General features: G+C 28.9%; 2 protein-coding genes across 2 annotated transcripts; both read right to left on the reverse strand.

Annotated features, from left to right (window-relative positions):
• Window positions 1–5,887: 5,887 nt before the first annotated feature.
• Window positions 5,888–6,943, reverse strand: LOC102670251 (BAHD acyltransferase DCR-like). Its single transcript, XM_006603036.1, has 2 exons — window positions 6,909–6,943; window positions 5,888–6,377 (listed from the first exon to the last, which is right to left on the reverse strand). The coding sequence occupies exons 1-2, from the start codon at window positions 6,941–6,943 to the stop codon at window positions 5,888–5,890; spliced, it is 525 nt and encodes a 174-aa protein (XP_006603099.1).
• A 4,017-nt stretch (window positions 6,944–10,960) lies between these two features.
• LOC100792476 (uncharacterized acetyltransferase At3g50280) lies at window positions 10,961–12,803 on the reverse strand. The gene is made up of 2 exons (XM_006601893.4): window positions 12,137–12,803; window positions 10,961–12,012 (listed from the first exon to the last, which is right to left on the reverse strand). Exons 1-2 carry the CDS (start codon window positions 12,798–12,800, stop codon window positions 11,255–11,257), a joined length of 1,422 nt encoding a protein of 473 aa, XP_006601956.1. The 5' UTR covers window positions 12,801–12,803; the 3' UTR covers window positions 10,961–11,254.
• Window positions 12,804–13,671: the final 868 nt, after the last annotated feature.

Raw genomic sequence — 13,671 nt, forward strand, 5'->3', positions numbered from 1 at the left:
CAGTGTAGTGCAAAATCACAATGTACTTGTGTGCAAAATCACAAATGATGACAAGTGGTATTGAAATCAAGTGCTAAGTATGCAACATATTCTATCGTTTTGTAGAAATTATTTTTGTGATTTATTATTCAATTTTAAAGGTCTTATTTCTTTATTATTTTATTGCTATATAATAAATAAAAAAACCTTTTTAATCTGTAAAGTTTTTTATATATTCTTTTCTTTATTTGACAATACTGAGGTTTTCTTTTATATTTTATCTAAATTCAAAATTACATGTGAAAACTGGGGAGTGTTAAAATTTGTTTCAAACCCCTTCTTTCCCTAATTATTGAGGCCGGTGCATGTGTTGCACAGAAGATGAACTTAGGTTGACCTATGGAATGAGCATAGTGCCAGAATTCATGTTAGTTACACGTTTTAGATAATTAGCTTGTGCATCTATCAGAATTGAAAACTACATTAGCTGCAAATGCCAATCAAAATGGAATACGGCATGCTTAATATGCCATGCAATGCACCATTTTCCATTTGTGTTCGATAAACCACACGTGGTTCAATGTACGGAGGAAACGCCACCTCCAAAATTATATAATGTGGATAATGGTATGGTATACGTATGGGGCTGATAGCATTGCACCACCACTATTGGTTAATATTCTTCATCACTCTTGAATTTCTGGGCTTCCAATGCGTACCCATATGAATTCACACATTTAAGATGAAGTATTTTGGACGGCTTACCAAATATATATAAAGGCAATTCAAGTATTAGATCTACACTTAAGGATCCGTTTAGTAGAATGGAATGAAAATAAAACTGAGATAAAAATTTTAACTTAAAATAGAGTGTAAAAATATTTATTCTATCTTATTCTATTGTTTATTTCACTTATTTTTATTTCTTGTTCTCTGCAAACCAAACCAGCACACCCTAAATGAGATAGTATACATGTACCTCTTCACTTTAAAAAAAACACTATTTATAAGTATCATAAAAATGTATATTTTATATATTTGAACCCTTGTTCCTAATTTTTTTTCACTTTTCATGTTAATAATTATTAATTTTTATTTTTTAATAGATCGTCCTCTTTACATGAGGTCCTAGATCTGACACTGCATTCATATAATAGTTTGTATTATTTTCTTTTAAAGCAAACGAATTTTATTCAAGAGGACTAAGGTGTGACCAAGTTAGTAAAAAAACAAAACAACCAGAATTGCATGCATACCGAATTGCCTAACGTCCCCCGCCAAAACCCGTAAAGTAGTTTACATATTAGATTCACCAAAACCCAACCACTACATTATAATCTCTCCTTCAATAAGAAAAAACCAAAACTACCTAATCCTTTCATAATAGACATGTTGACTGCAAAAACTATCTCTCAAAGCTGTTCGTATACCGTTGTTTTTTTATTCGAATTAATGTGCATGCCTCCCATTGCCGCACTGAAATCTGACTGTAGCCCCAATCAGAGCTAAATTATCTCTTATTTGTTACAATATTTGGTTTCCTGTTCATAACTTTAGCTCATGATCACCTCTTCATATGCATCTGGATGCTGCACCACCTCTCCCATACCCATTTACTGCTTCTAAAATTGACAAACTCAAATTTCTGCCACACATCTTCTTTGCCACTTCTTTCTGATATAGCTTTCAGATATAACATACTACCAACAAAACATATAATAATTTATATAACATCAACCAACAAGTTATTGGCAACTTTATTTTGTCTCTTCACATGCATAACTACTAAATATTACTCCCTCTTTTTCATAATAAGTACTGTATAAGAAAAAAAAATAAAGTACAAAAATAACAAAATGAGTGTTATTTTAACTTTTTAACTATTTTATTTATTTATTATTTTTTTTGTGTAAAACAACTTATAATAACACTTATTATAAGATGAAGAGAGTAGAATAATAAATATATTTTGTATGAGAGAGATTAATAAAAGTAAGTCTCACTGATATTAGGTATAATGTTCCAAAGCTGCATTTCTTATGGTGGAGTGGTATATCATTTTTTTTATTGATAAATAATAATTCGTTAGAATGTAAATTTTTATTAGTATAAAAAATTGAACCCGTAATTTTTTTTTCTTTTAAAGTATCCAATCCACCTTATATATAGTAGGTGCCTTTATGTTTTGGGTTGGGTGTTGGATGCGTATGCATGTTGGGAAGGCTAGCTAGCTATTGGCCGTTGGTGGTTGTTTTTCTTTTGTGTATTTAGTGTACATGGGAAGGTTATAGTTAGGATTAACTGGCTTTGGTTTCTGGCCTTAGGTTAGTTGTTTTGGGGCTTAATTATATAATTAGCTTTTTTAATTATAATTAAAAGTTTATTTGAATTCCTTAATTATTAAAAATTTTAATAAAATTCTTTATTTATTAAAAACACTATAATCATATTATTTTTGTGACAAAAATAGATGTTTTTATGAGTCCCCAATACAAATAATGTAAAATGTATATTTACAAAATTTATGTCAATTAAGATAACAAGATGAGAAAAAAAAAGAGAGCATAATTATAGTGTTTTAAATAATTAAAGGATATAATTAAAAATTTTAATAATTAAAGAGACTCAATTGAATCCTTAATTATAATTAAATGACTAATTGTATAATTTATGTTTATGTGGGGAAACTTTTGTTTTGGTTGTTGGCTCCTGGTGGCATGGGAAACATTTGTTTCTTTGTTGGTGTAGAGGATAGGTTCTTTGTAACTATGTAAGGGTGGGTACCCTTGTACCTTTATCCTTTATTTTATTTAAGAGTCGTTTCTTTGTTGATTAAGAAAAGGTTTAATATTGGAAAAAAATCATAAATTTAATGTGAATAATTTAATAATTAATTTTTTATCCTTTTAAATCGGTAGGTACTTGAATCTTATAAAAAGGATCAAGAGAAATATATACTAATTAAAAATATTAAATAAAAATGGATAGATTTAATATGTTAAAAACACAAAAAAATATACTTTATTTAATATAGTAATTAAAAATATTTGCAACAAAAAGATGCTCCCTCAATTTCATTATATGTGACGTAGATTTTGGCACATGTGTTAAGAAATATAATTAATATTTTAAATTTTATAAAAAGGTCTCTAATTCATTTGATTTTTGCATTTACTATATAGTATTTGTTAAGGGTACTCCATAAGAAAATATTTATAATGTTTAATTAGTTTTATCAAACGATAATTAGTTTAGAACAATTTTTTACACTAAAGGGTGATATAAAAAGAAACGAAAGAAATATAAAATTGTTATATTATTAAATAAACATAAACTAACATATCTAATAAATGATCATTAAAAGTGAAACTGATTTCAGGTCCTCAAACCAAGAATGACAAAGGGCTGGACCATGGATAAATAGTCAATATTTAATATTTTTTATTTTTGAGGATCAATTTATTATTCTCTCACAGTTGTAGAGATCATAACGGATATTTGTCCTTGTTAAAATAATGAAATAGATCAAAATAGTTACTACATTAGTGATGGTATCTGAAGTCTTCGTTACAGTTTTAATTAACTACTCTATTCTTGCCACTCATTAATTAATAAGACTAATTGGTATTTTCACTTTTAACACAGCACTATACTCCAATTATATAATTTCTTCTGAACTTTTATACTCTTCTAAATTATTTTATACAGGAATAATAGATGAAAAAAATAATAATTTATAAAATTAATTTTATCATCATTAATTTTTTTTTACTCTTTATAAAATTAACTTACATTTTGCTCTTTAATATATTCTTCATTTAATGGAAAGATGTTTAAAAAGATTACTACTAGAAATGATTCATAGAGAAAACAAACGCCTGCCAATTAATAAATGAAAATTAAAAGCGAACTTGATTTCAGGAACTCGAATCGATAACAATAAATACCAATAACGACACAATGGCGCAGAGATGCTATCGGCAAAGCAAAAGCAGCCTCATTCTAAGCGTGCAGTGACGACATTTGTTACAAAACTAAAACTTGGACTATATAACTTAATTTAGAGTAAAAAGGAAAGTAAAGTCTAAAATAATCCTCAAAATATTTTTCCATATAAATATTTTTAATCTCTTAAATTTGAATCATTTTTTCCTCCAAATTTATAGTTATTTTTTTTAGTCTTTGAAATATGTAAAATACTTTAGTTCTTACAGGGATGACAAAATATACTTAAATCATTAAATATCTACAAAAATATTTGCAGTGAAGAGAATAATTATTGATATATTGGAATTGGGTATGGGAACTGATATTTATATGTAAATAAACATAAGTATGGGTGCAAGTATTATAGTATTCGTCTTGCACATGTCATTTATATATATATATATATATATATATATATAAGTAAATAATATATATTATATATATAATTTGTTTTGAAAAATTAATTATGTATTTTAAAATTTAATGAAAATTACATTATTGTTTTAGTTTTATCTATTATTGGTAGTCTTAGGTATTGTTTTTTAATAGTCTAATTCTTAATCTTGTCATGTTTTAATTTCTAGTAGATCAAAGCACTATATAGATTTGAGAGATAAGCATTTATAAAATTATGTATAAGTTAATTATAATGATAAAGTTAAATATCCAAACTATTTGTGTTTTTTTTAATTTATAAATATAATTATAAGTTAAATAGTTTATATATATATATATATATATATATATATATATATATATATATTATTTTTTTACATGTCCTAGAGAATATGTCAGCATATGATATCTAATTAGAATTTTTGTTAAATGATTACAATATTAATTTTAAGAATGGTTATGTTGTATAATTATTTTTGTAATGTTGTTTATTTATGATTTGAGTTTGGATAAATTAATGTTATATTTATTTGTTTTTAATATTATGTGTGAATGATTTTAATATTATATTTTTAAAATTTAAAAATGTATTTTTAATTTACTTGTAGTAATTATTTTTATTAATATATTAATTAACTTTATACGTTAATAAAGTAAGGATATATGTATCCAAGAGCTGAGGATTAAAATTATTATTTGCTTAAATGAGGGACTAGATATGAATTTTTTTTAAAAATGTGAATATGGAGACGGATACACAAATCTTACCCATTATCCTCCATAAGTCCTTATGCACACTATGAACAAAAGAAAAAATAGGATATTTGCAATTTATTATAAATTTTCTAACGTTTGAATTTGTTTTTATATTTTATATTTTAAAGTATGGTTTTATAATGGTTTAAAATTTTTACAATAAAGTCAATAAAAAAATTAAAGTAATTAATGAAGTATTTTATTTTTTTATTGACTTGATTATGTCGATTTTTAATAAATAAAAAATATCACTTTAAAATGTAAAAGAGAAAATTAAATTTTAACAGTCAAAATTTAATAAAAATTGCAAATATCTTATTTTATGTTTGACTTAGACTATGTAAAATAACTAAAAATAATATTTTACAAATTTTGAAGACTAAAAAAACTTTAATTTTAAACAACTAAAAAATACTCAATTTTAAGGATCTAATTAAAAACATATTTAAACTTATCTCATCATTCATTTTGATTAATTTCATAAAGGAGGAATATATTTATATAGTCGTAATTAATGTCAATTAATGAATACTAATTATTCATGTATTAATATCATATTATTCTAAACATGTAAAATAAAAACTACAATTTATAAAAATAAATATCAAAAACCATCCTATATATTCTTTAACAATTTAATTTTAAGACTATATTCGCACTTCTTAAAAGTTAAAGTCGATGCTAACAACGTTACTCGAGTTTTTACATAAATAAAGACAGTCTAACATTCACCAAAAAAGGAAAAAGAAAAAAAAAACATAAAGGCAATCTAACGTGTCCCTACAAACTCAGAATCAGACTCGAGTCGCGCCATTTTGTTCGACGCCGAAAACAACTCCAAATCAACGGTGCCACCGCCATTCCTCCCGGGAAACGCCGACATCTTGCCGTCAAACTTGTTCGCTCCGCCGCTGCGCACGGCCAAGAGCCGCCCCCATCCGAAATCATTGTCGTACATCGGAAACCTCGGCGAGCTTCCCATCTGCACAGAGGCGCCGTCGTGGTTCCCCAGCTCGAAGCACTTTGGCTGGCGCTCCCAATTTTCCACGTTGCGGTTCACCGTAGCACTATCGAACGCCTTCACGCTTTTGTTCAGCTGCTCCGCACACCAGCGAAGCTCCTTAGACGCCACGTTACCTGCTTTTGCAACTTGAGCTCCATGCGTGGCCGAACATTTACCAATGTCGTTGCTTTTGACCCCTGGAGATTTCGCGTCTTCGTCACGCACAACGACTAAACGACATAAGATATCTCCGGTGCTTGATTATTGTTCAGGATGGCATTCAGCTTCTGAATCGCTTCGCGCCTGAAGCCGAAGATTCTCTCACGAAAAGGCTCGTCGACATTAAGGAAGAAAATCAAAAGAAAAACAGAAAAAAGAGTGTCAATGAGATATCTAAAATATTAGGATGTTTAAATATTGCTATTTTTTATTTTGATCGAAGGTTACATTATTTAAAATCAAAATAAAAAAAGAGGTGTTTTTGGTTTGAGTGAAATTTAATTTTAATTACAAAAAGATAATTAAAAGGAAGAAAATCAAACATTATTAAAAATTAGATTAATTTCATTAATTTAAAAATACAAAATTTAAAATAAATTTAACCAAAAGTATATAGAGAGTAAAAATATACATTTTTCGGTTAAAAATTCATTGAATTTTTCCATAATGTAAATTTAGCAAATATTCATATGAATATGATTAGTCTTACCTAGTGGAGATGATGATAAACTAATTTGGAACTTTAGCAAGGATCGATGGAAAATATAGCATAAAGTCAGCTTATTACCCCACACACAGGAGACTCTTATTGATGCATCCCATCTTGGTGTGCTAGGAGACTGGAGCTTGATCTGGAATTTGCATGTACCCCATAAAATCAAAATCTTCCTTTGGAGAATGGTGCATGATTGTCTTCCCACAAGGCATAGATTGAGCTAGAAGGTGGTACAAATGTATTGCTTTATGCCCTCTTTGTGAGAGCAGTGTCGAATCATCCTGGCATGCGTGTTTTGGTTGCACTCAAATCATGAAAGTGTGGATGGGTTATGGATGTTGGAACACTATAAGCCCTAAGGTCAACAGTGTTGACAGTCTTAAAGACTGTATTTTCTAATTGTTAAAATCAGTTCCAGTTTATTTCTTCTCTCTGGTGCTTCTGGAGAAGGCGTAATGAGAAGGTGTGGGATGCGTGCAACTTGCTTTTATCAAACGCTTGCAACATGTAGTTCAGATCCTCAACGCTGGGTAAAACCACGAACTGATATGCTTAATAAGTGCAATATAGAATGAGAAAATATGCAAATCTCATAAACAACAAGGAGATGTCATCAACGGGAAGAGGAATAACTAGTTGCAAAAGAGGAACAAGGTCATGTATTACAACCAATAAACCCACAAAAGCTTTATTGATGGCAGTTGTATGGTTGTATAAATCACATGACATATGCTTGACAAAGGCTTTTCAACGAGCTCGATCAACAAAACTACAACTGCCAAAGTAAGAATTGGGAATGGAGCACACGTTGCAATGGAAGGCAAATTTCAAAAAAAAAAAAAACATATCAGGTCTTCGTAATAGAAATGATAGAGGTGAATTTGTGTTGGCAAGAACACTTTCTCATACTGGAAATCCTCCGGTTCATGAAGTAGAAGCTTTCTACTTGTTGGCTGCAATTTCGTGGATAGCTTATATGGGTCTTCAAAATGACATCTTTGAAATTGACTGCAAACAACTGTATGATGGCATGCACTCTACATCCTTTCCCAATTTTGAATTTGGTGTTATTTTGAAGAAAAAAAATGTAAAGAGAAGCTTTTAGTTTTCAATTCCTAACTCTTCTTTGAGTTTAGTATGAAGTTAATCAAGTTGTTCACTGTCTAATAATGGCATCTGCATTTTTAGTTCATCTTCGGGATTTTGATCATATGTCCAATTGTATTTATGTCATCCTTCTTAATGAAATGATATAATCCTTTTGTAATAAAAAAAATTATTAGCCTCGCTTAAAGAAATTTAGTCCGTGATCAAAATTAACTTTTGTGTTACCATGAAAAAATTTACACCGATTTGGCCTTTAACTTTTTTCTAAAATAAAAATATTTAAATATAAATGACTATACTTTAAAATTAATTTTATGAAATTAATTTTACAAATTTTCACTCAGCATATATCAATAACAAGAAACCAAACAGCCCTTATTTTGGAAATAAAATGTACACTTTTAAATTTTATTTATTCAATTTGTGAAAGGAAAAAAAACCGAAACAATGCATACAAAAAACCATATTCCTCACTATTCATACAACTATTGGAAATATTTTTAAAGAGTTTTGCATAGATATATGATGTATTTTGTTAATTTTAAACAGTATAAATTCTATAAGGACATAGTTTTGTAATATTTAGTGACTAAAAAAATTACAAAAACTAAAATAACAATATATGTATATATTTTAAAATTACAGATATATTTAAGTATATTTTTAGTGTAAAAATCTAATTAATATGCTTAAACAATCCAATTATTTAATATGTATCAAATACGTATAACAATTTTATCAGTAATGAGTATTCGATTCAATTTATTTGTAAAAATAATCATTTAATTTTATTAGATTCTTATGTAAGTTTTTGAAAATATTCCAAACATGCATGCATTTGGACGTCCCAAGTACTTTCCAATTGAACTAATAACTCGATCATTAATTTGACAAATAATAGCTCAATTCACTTGGTCTGATGATTATGTTTGCAGTGATTCAGGTCTTTTGGACAAAAAAAATTAAATATGAATTTATGTTAAATAAATCATTTTTCATATATATATATATATATATATATATATATATATATATAAATGCACAACCACACTTTACTCCACTATATCATCTTTATAAGTTGTAACTTATAATATGATACTATTTTTTATTTTATTTTAAGTTATAGACAGAAAACAATAGTCTCACAAATCCAAAAACAGGAAGGAAGATGATGATAATGATAATAATAATAATAATAATAAATCAAATCTTATAAAAATAGTGTGTAAAACTGACAATTATATTTATAACAGGATAATATATGTAATTTAATTCATATAAGTTTGTATTTTTTTTTTAATTTTCATCTTTATAAGTTTGTGTTTTTTTTTAATTTTGATTTTTGTAGGGTTTTTTTAACAGAATAATATATGTAATCTAATTATTTTATTTATAGTTTCTATAATATATATGTTCGTATTATAGCCAAAATTAAATCAACAAAACTTAAACTTAGAGGTACTAAAAAATAAAAGAAAAAAAAAACTTCAAGACATCAAAATTGAGATAATATAAATTTATAGGAACTAAAAATGAAAAAAAAATATTAAGACTAAAATTAGAAAATTATGAATTTATAAATACTAAATTCATATTTACGCCTATATTTATCTATTTTGAAGCAATTATAAATTAAGTTATTATCACTGTTTTATGGGCTTATGGTTTCTTTGTCGAGGTCCTTACAATGTTGGCTCATAAATATGAAACAAATGGTAAATTAGTACTCAAAATAAGGCTACATGTACCTACAAGTTTGGTGAACATCAATTCTTTATTCGGTACACTTTTATTTTTCCAATGTGCTTTTGTTGAGTCATTTCATTTGCGAATTGTTACCTTCTTACTTGTCAATTTAGATAATATATAATATTATATATATATATATATATATATATATATATATATATATATAAATTTTATGATTGAAATTAAATTAATATAATTTTTACCACTATTATATCATTCTATAACTTTTAGTTTAATAATATTTTCTTAAAATACATAATTGGATTGAGAGTTTCTTTCACATAAATCAGATATATAAAATTTTATATTAATTCAAAATCATTTATTAACTTGTTTATATAAATTAAAATCAACGTAATTTAAAAATTTCAAAATATATTAAAATACGGATCATTTAATTACCTTTTTATTGTTATTCAATTTTAACAAAATTTGAAATAAATGATTTTGGTAATATATAAATATAATTCAACAGTTAAATTAATAAAAATCATATTATACATCAAGTTATAAAAATATTATAATAATTATTAAAGTTATACCTATATAATTTAATTTCTCTTCATATATATATATATATATATTTTTATCATATTATTAATACAAAATATTCATTTATAAGTAATCTCAATTAGAAAATCTGACTAGTTACCCTTTAGTAGAATTATCTCCTTTTAGTCATATTTTTTTAATCCACAATATCTAAATTCAAGATATTATTTTAAAAAATTGAGTTCAATACCATTTGAATTAACAACTTTTAGTATTAAGGACATTTGTTAAACAAATAAAAGTGCAAATATTTTTATTAGAATACGTAAAAATATGTTTTTTATAATTTTAAAATGTCTTTTTATATGATTTTAAAAAAAAATAATTCCTTAACTAGTGTGTCCTGAGGGGGACTAGTTAGAGCATGGACAATGAAAATTGTCTAATAGATTAGTTAGAAAAAAATATTATTTTAATATGTCACATGTGATTAGAAGAAATTATTTATATAAGTAACTATTGTTTAAAATTTTTTTAACTTTACATTCAATTTAAGAGAAAAAATAGAATATTTATGAGTTAAACAAAATATTAATTGAAATATCCGAATAACATTGAGTTATTTAAAATTAAGATAGCATACATTGAATTACTTATATTAATAGCATCGGGGGATGTTCTTAACCATATTTTTACCTTTTACTAATATATTTTTCATTTAATGAAAAGATATTTTTAAAAAATTAAATTACTCAGAGAAAAGAAACGCATGCTGGTAACTAAAAGTTAAAAGCCAACTTGATTTCAGGAACTGGAATCAATACAAATAAGGCAATAACGCACAATGGCGCAGTCGCGGAAATGCTATCCGCACAGCAAAATCAGCCCCATTCTAAGCTTGCCGTTACGGCGTTACTCAAGTTTTTACGTAAATAAACACAATCTAACATTCAAAAAAGAAAAACATAAACACAATCTAACATTCAAAAAAGAAAAACATAAACACAATCTAACGGCAACAACAATATCACTCAGAGAGCTAAGTCCTCCAGATAAAACACGCGTCCCTACTAACCAGACACGTAAAACATGAACTCAGAATCAGACTCAAGTCTCGCCATGGTGTCCGGCGCCAAAACCATCTCCAAATCGACGGCGCCGCCGCCATTCCTCCCGGGAAACGCCGACATCTTGCCGTCAAACTTGTTCGCTCCGCCGCTGCGCACGGCCAAGGGCCGCCCCCATCCGAAATCATTGTCGTACATCGGAAACCTCGGCGAGCTTCCCATCTGCACGGTGGCGCCGTCGTGGTTCCCCAGCTCGAAGCACTTTGGCTGGCGCTCCCAATTTTCCACGTTGCGGTGCACCGTAGCACTATCGAACGCCTTCACGCTTTTGTTCAGCTGCTCCGCGCACCAGCGAAGCTCCTTAGACGCCACATCAGCAGCTTCTGCACACGTGGCAATGCTCTGAATCGCGTTCCCGAAGTAACAGTCCCCCAACTTGGGTTCCAAGCGTTGGCGAACGTTAACTGCCATGCGGAACGTTGTCGTTTTAGACCCCTCGATATTCCTCGCCTTGGTCACGCAGCGCCACACCAACGCGCACAGTGACTGAAACGACGAAATCTCTGTCGTCGTCACCGTTTTCGGTTGCGTGTCGTTGCTCATCTTCGCCATCAACTCAACCGCGTCACCATTCTCCGGCGGCGGAAACGATGTCAAGCCATTATTGTTCACAGTAGCTTTCAGTTCCTGAATTGATTCGCGGCTGAAGCTGAAGATTCTCTCGCGAAAAGGCTCCTCTACATTAAAGGTCACCTTGATTTCTACCACAAAAAAAAAGAAGATATTTTTTTCAAATTAGTATCAAAACAAATGCAATTTCTTAATTTTTTTAAAAAAGTTTTTACTAAATTTAGTATCAAAACAAATGCATTAATTATTGTTTACCTTCTGGCAGGCGGAGCACGACGTTGGAGTTGAGGATGGATTCGCGGCGAAAATCCGGGAGGGTGGAGGGAGAGGTGGTGGCTCCTCTTGAGATTCCGGCGAAGGTGTTGAAGAAGTTCCAGAAGGAGGCGCCGTCGGTGACGGCGTGGCAGACGGCGCAGCCGAGGAAGATGCCGTCGGCGAGGTCGGTGACCTGGAAGGCCATGATTGGGGAGGAATGAGCGGTGTAACTGATTTTGTGGTGGAAGGGGAAGAGTTGTTTGAAGATTGGAGGGACATCGGACGACGACGACGACGACGACGGGGAGAGGAGGTCTGCGACGGAGATATCGGCGGCGGTGACGTGGATGAAGTCGACGCCGGTGTCGTTGCATGTGATGTAGACGTATCCGTCGGCGTCGGTTTTGAGACGGCCGGCGAGGGGAGGGAAGAGAGAGAGGGTTTGGGAAAGAGCGTTTTTGAGGTGAGGGATGAGAGCGGAAGAGGGAAGTGAAGGAGTGGTGAAGAGACATCCCTTTTGGATGTAGTGAGATAAGAGCATGTTAAGGTCGGAGATAGAGAGCTTGAGGTCTCCCATAGTTGAGTTCCGGTGAGGGACAACGGTGCATTTTGAGACCACAGAAGGAAAAGCTGAAGAAGAATAAGACATTTTTGCACATAACATGCATTTGCTTCTATGGGTGTGTCTTGTTTATATAGCCCACCAAGAGTGTCTTGGTTCATGACTTAGATTTTTCAAGTGTTTTTTCTAATTTTTATAATTTATATATATATATATATATATATATATATATATATATATATATATATATATATTAGTCCTGTAATTTGAAAACAATAAAAAAAGTAAAATTTATAAAACTATAAAAACTTAAAAAATAAAAAACATAAAATTATAAGAATTAAATAAGTAATTTAATCATATTAAAATCAACGTAAAATTAATACTCATATATATAAAATATGATATAGTTTTAATTTTTCTCTAAAAATTAAATGCACATAATTTTGTAATTTTGTGATGAAAAAAAAAATTATAAAAACTAAAATAACAAAATATATATATATATATATATATATATATATATATATATAAAATTACAGATATATATTTAAGTCTTGTTTTGTGTATAATGAAGTTATTTCTGCGTGTAAAAGTAATTATCTAAACAACTTTTATCTTTTTTAACAAATAATCAAATTATAATTTTAATATGCTTAGACAATCCAATTATTTAATATGTAGTAACTACGTATAAAAATTTTATCAGTAATGCGTATTCAATTTAATTTATTTCCCAAAAACAATCATTTGTTTTTGTTAGATTCTTAAAAAAGTTTTTTAAAATATTCCAAACATGCATGCATTTGGACGTCCCAAGTACTGTCCAATTGAACTAATAGCTCGATCATTAGACAATGGATCTGTGTGATTAGATTAACGACGGCAATTCAATGCAGAAAGAATTACAAATTAATATATATATATATATATATATATATATATATATATATATATATATATATATATATAT

This window comes from Glycine max, chromosome 18, assembly GCF_000004515.6.
Source record: "Glycine max cultivar Williams 82 chromosome 18, Glycine_max_v4.0, whole genome shotgun sequence".
Lineage (NCBI taxonomy): Eukaryota > Viridiplantae > Streptophyta > Magnoliopsida > Fabales > Fabaceae > Glycine > Glycine max.

Excerpts from the sequence above, each read along its gene's own strand:
- LOC102670251 (XM_006603036.1), bottom strand. The coding sequence starts at position 6,943 with ATGGGATGCATCAATAAGAGTCTCCTGTGTGTGGG. Across the intron at positions 6,378-6,908 it reads AAGAGTCTCCTGTGTGTGGG|CACCGGAGATATCTTATGTC; the intron begins GTAATAAGCTGA and ends ACAATAATCAAG.
- LOC100792476 (XM_006601893.4), bottom strand. The coding sequence starts at position 12,800 with ATGTTATGTGCAAAAATGTCTTATTCTTCTTCAGCTTTTCCTTCTGTG. Across the intron at positions 12,013-12,136 it reads CGTGCTCCGCCTGCCAGAAG|AAATCAAGGTGACCTTTAAT; the intron begins GTAAACAATAAT and ends TTTTTGTGGTAG.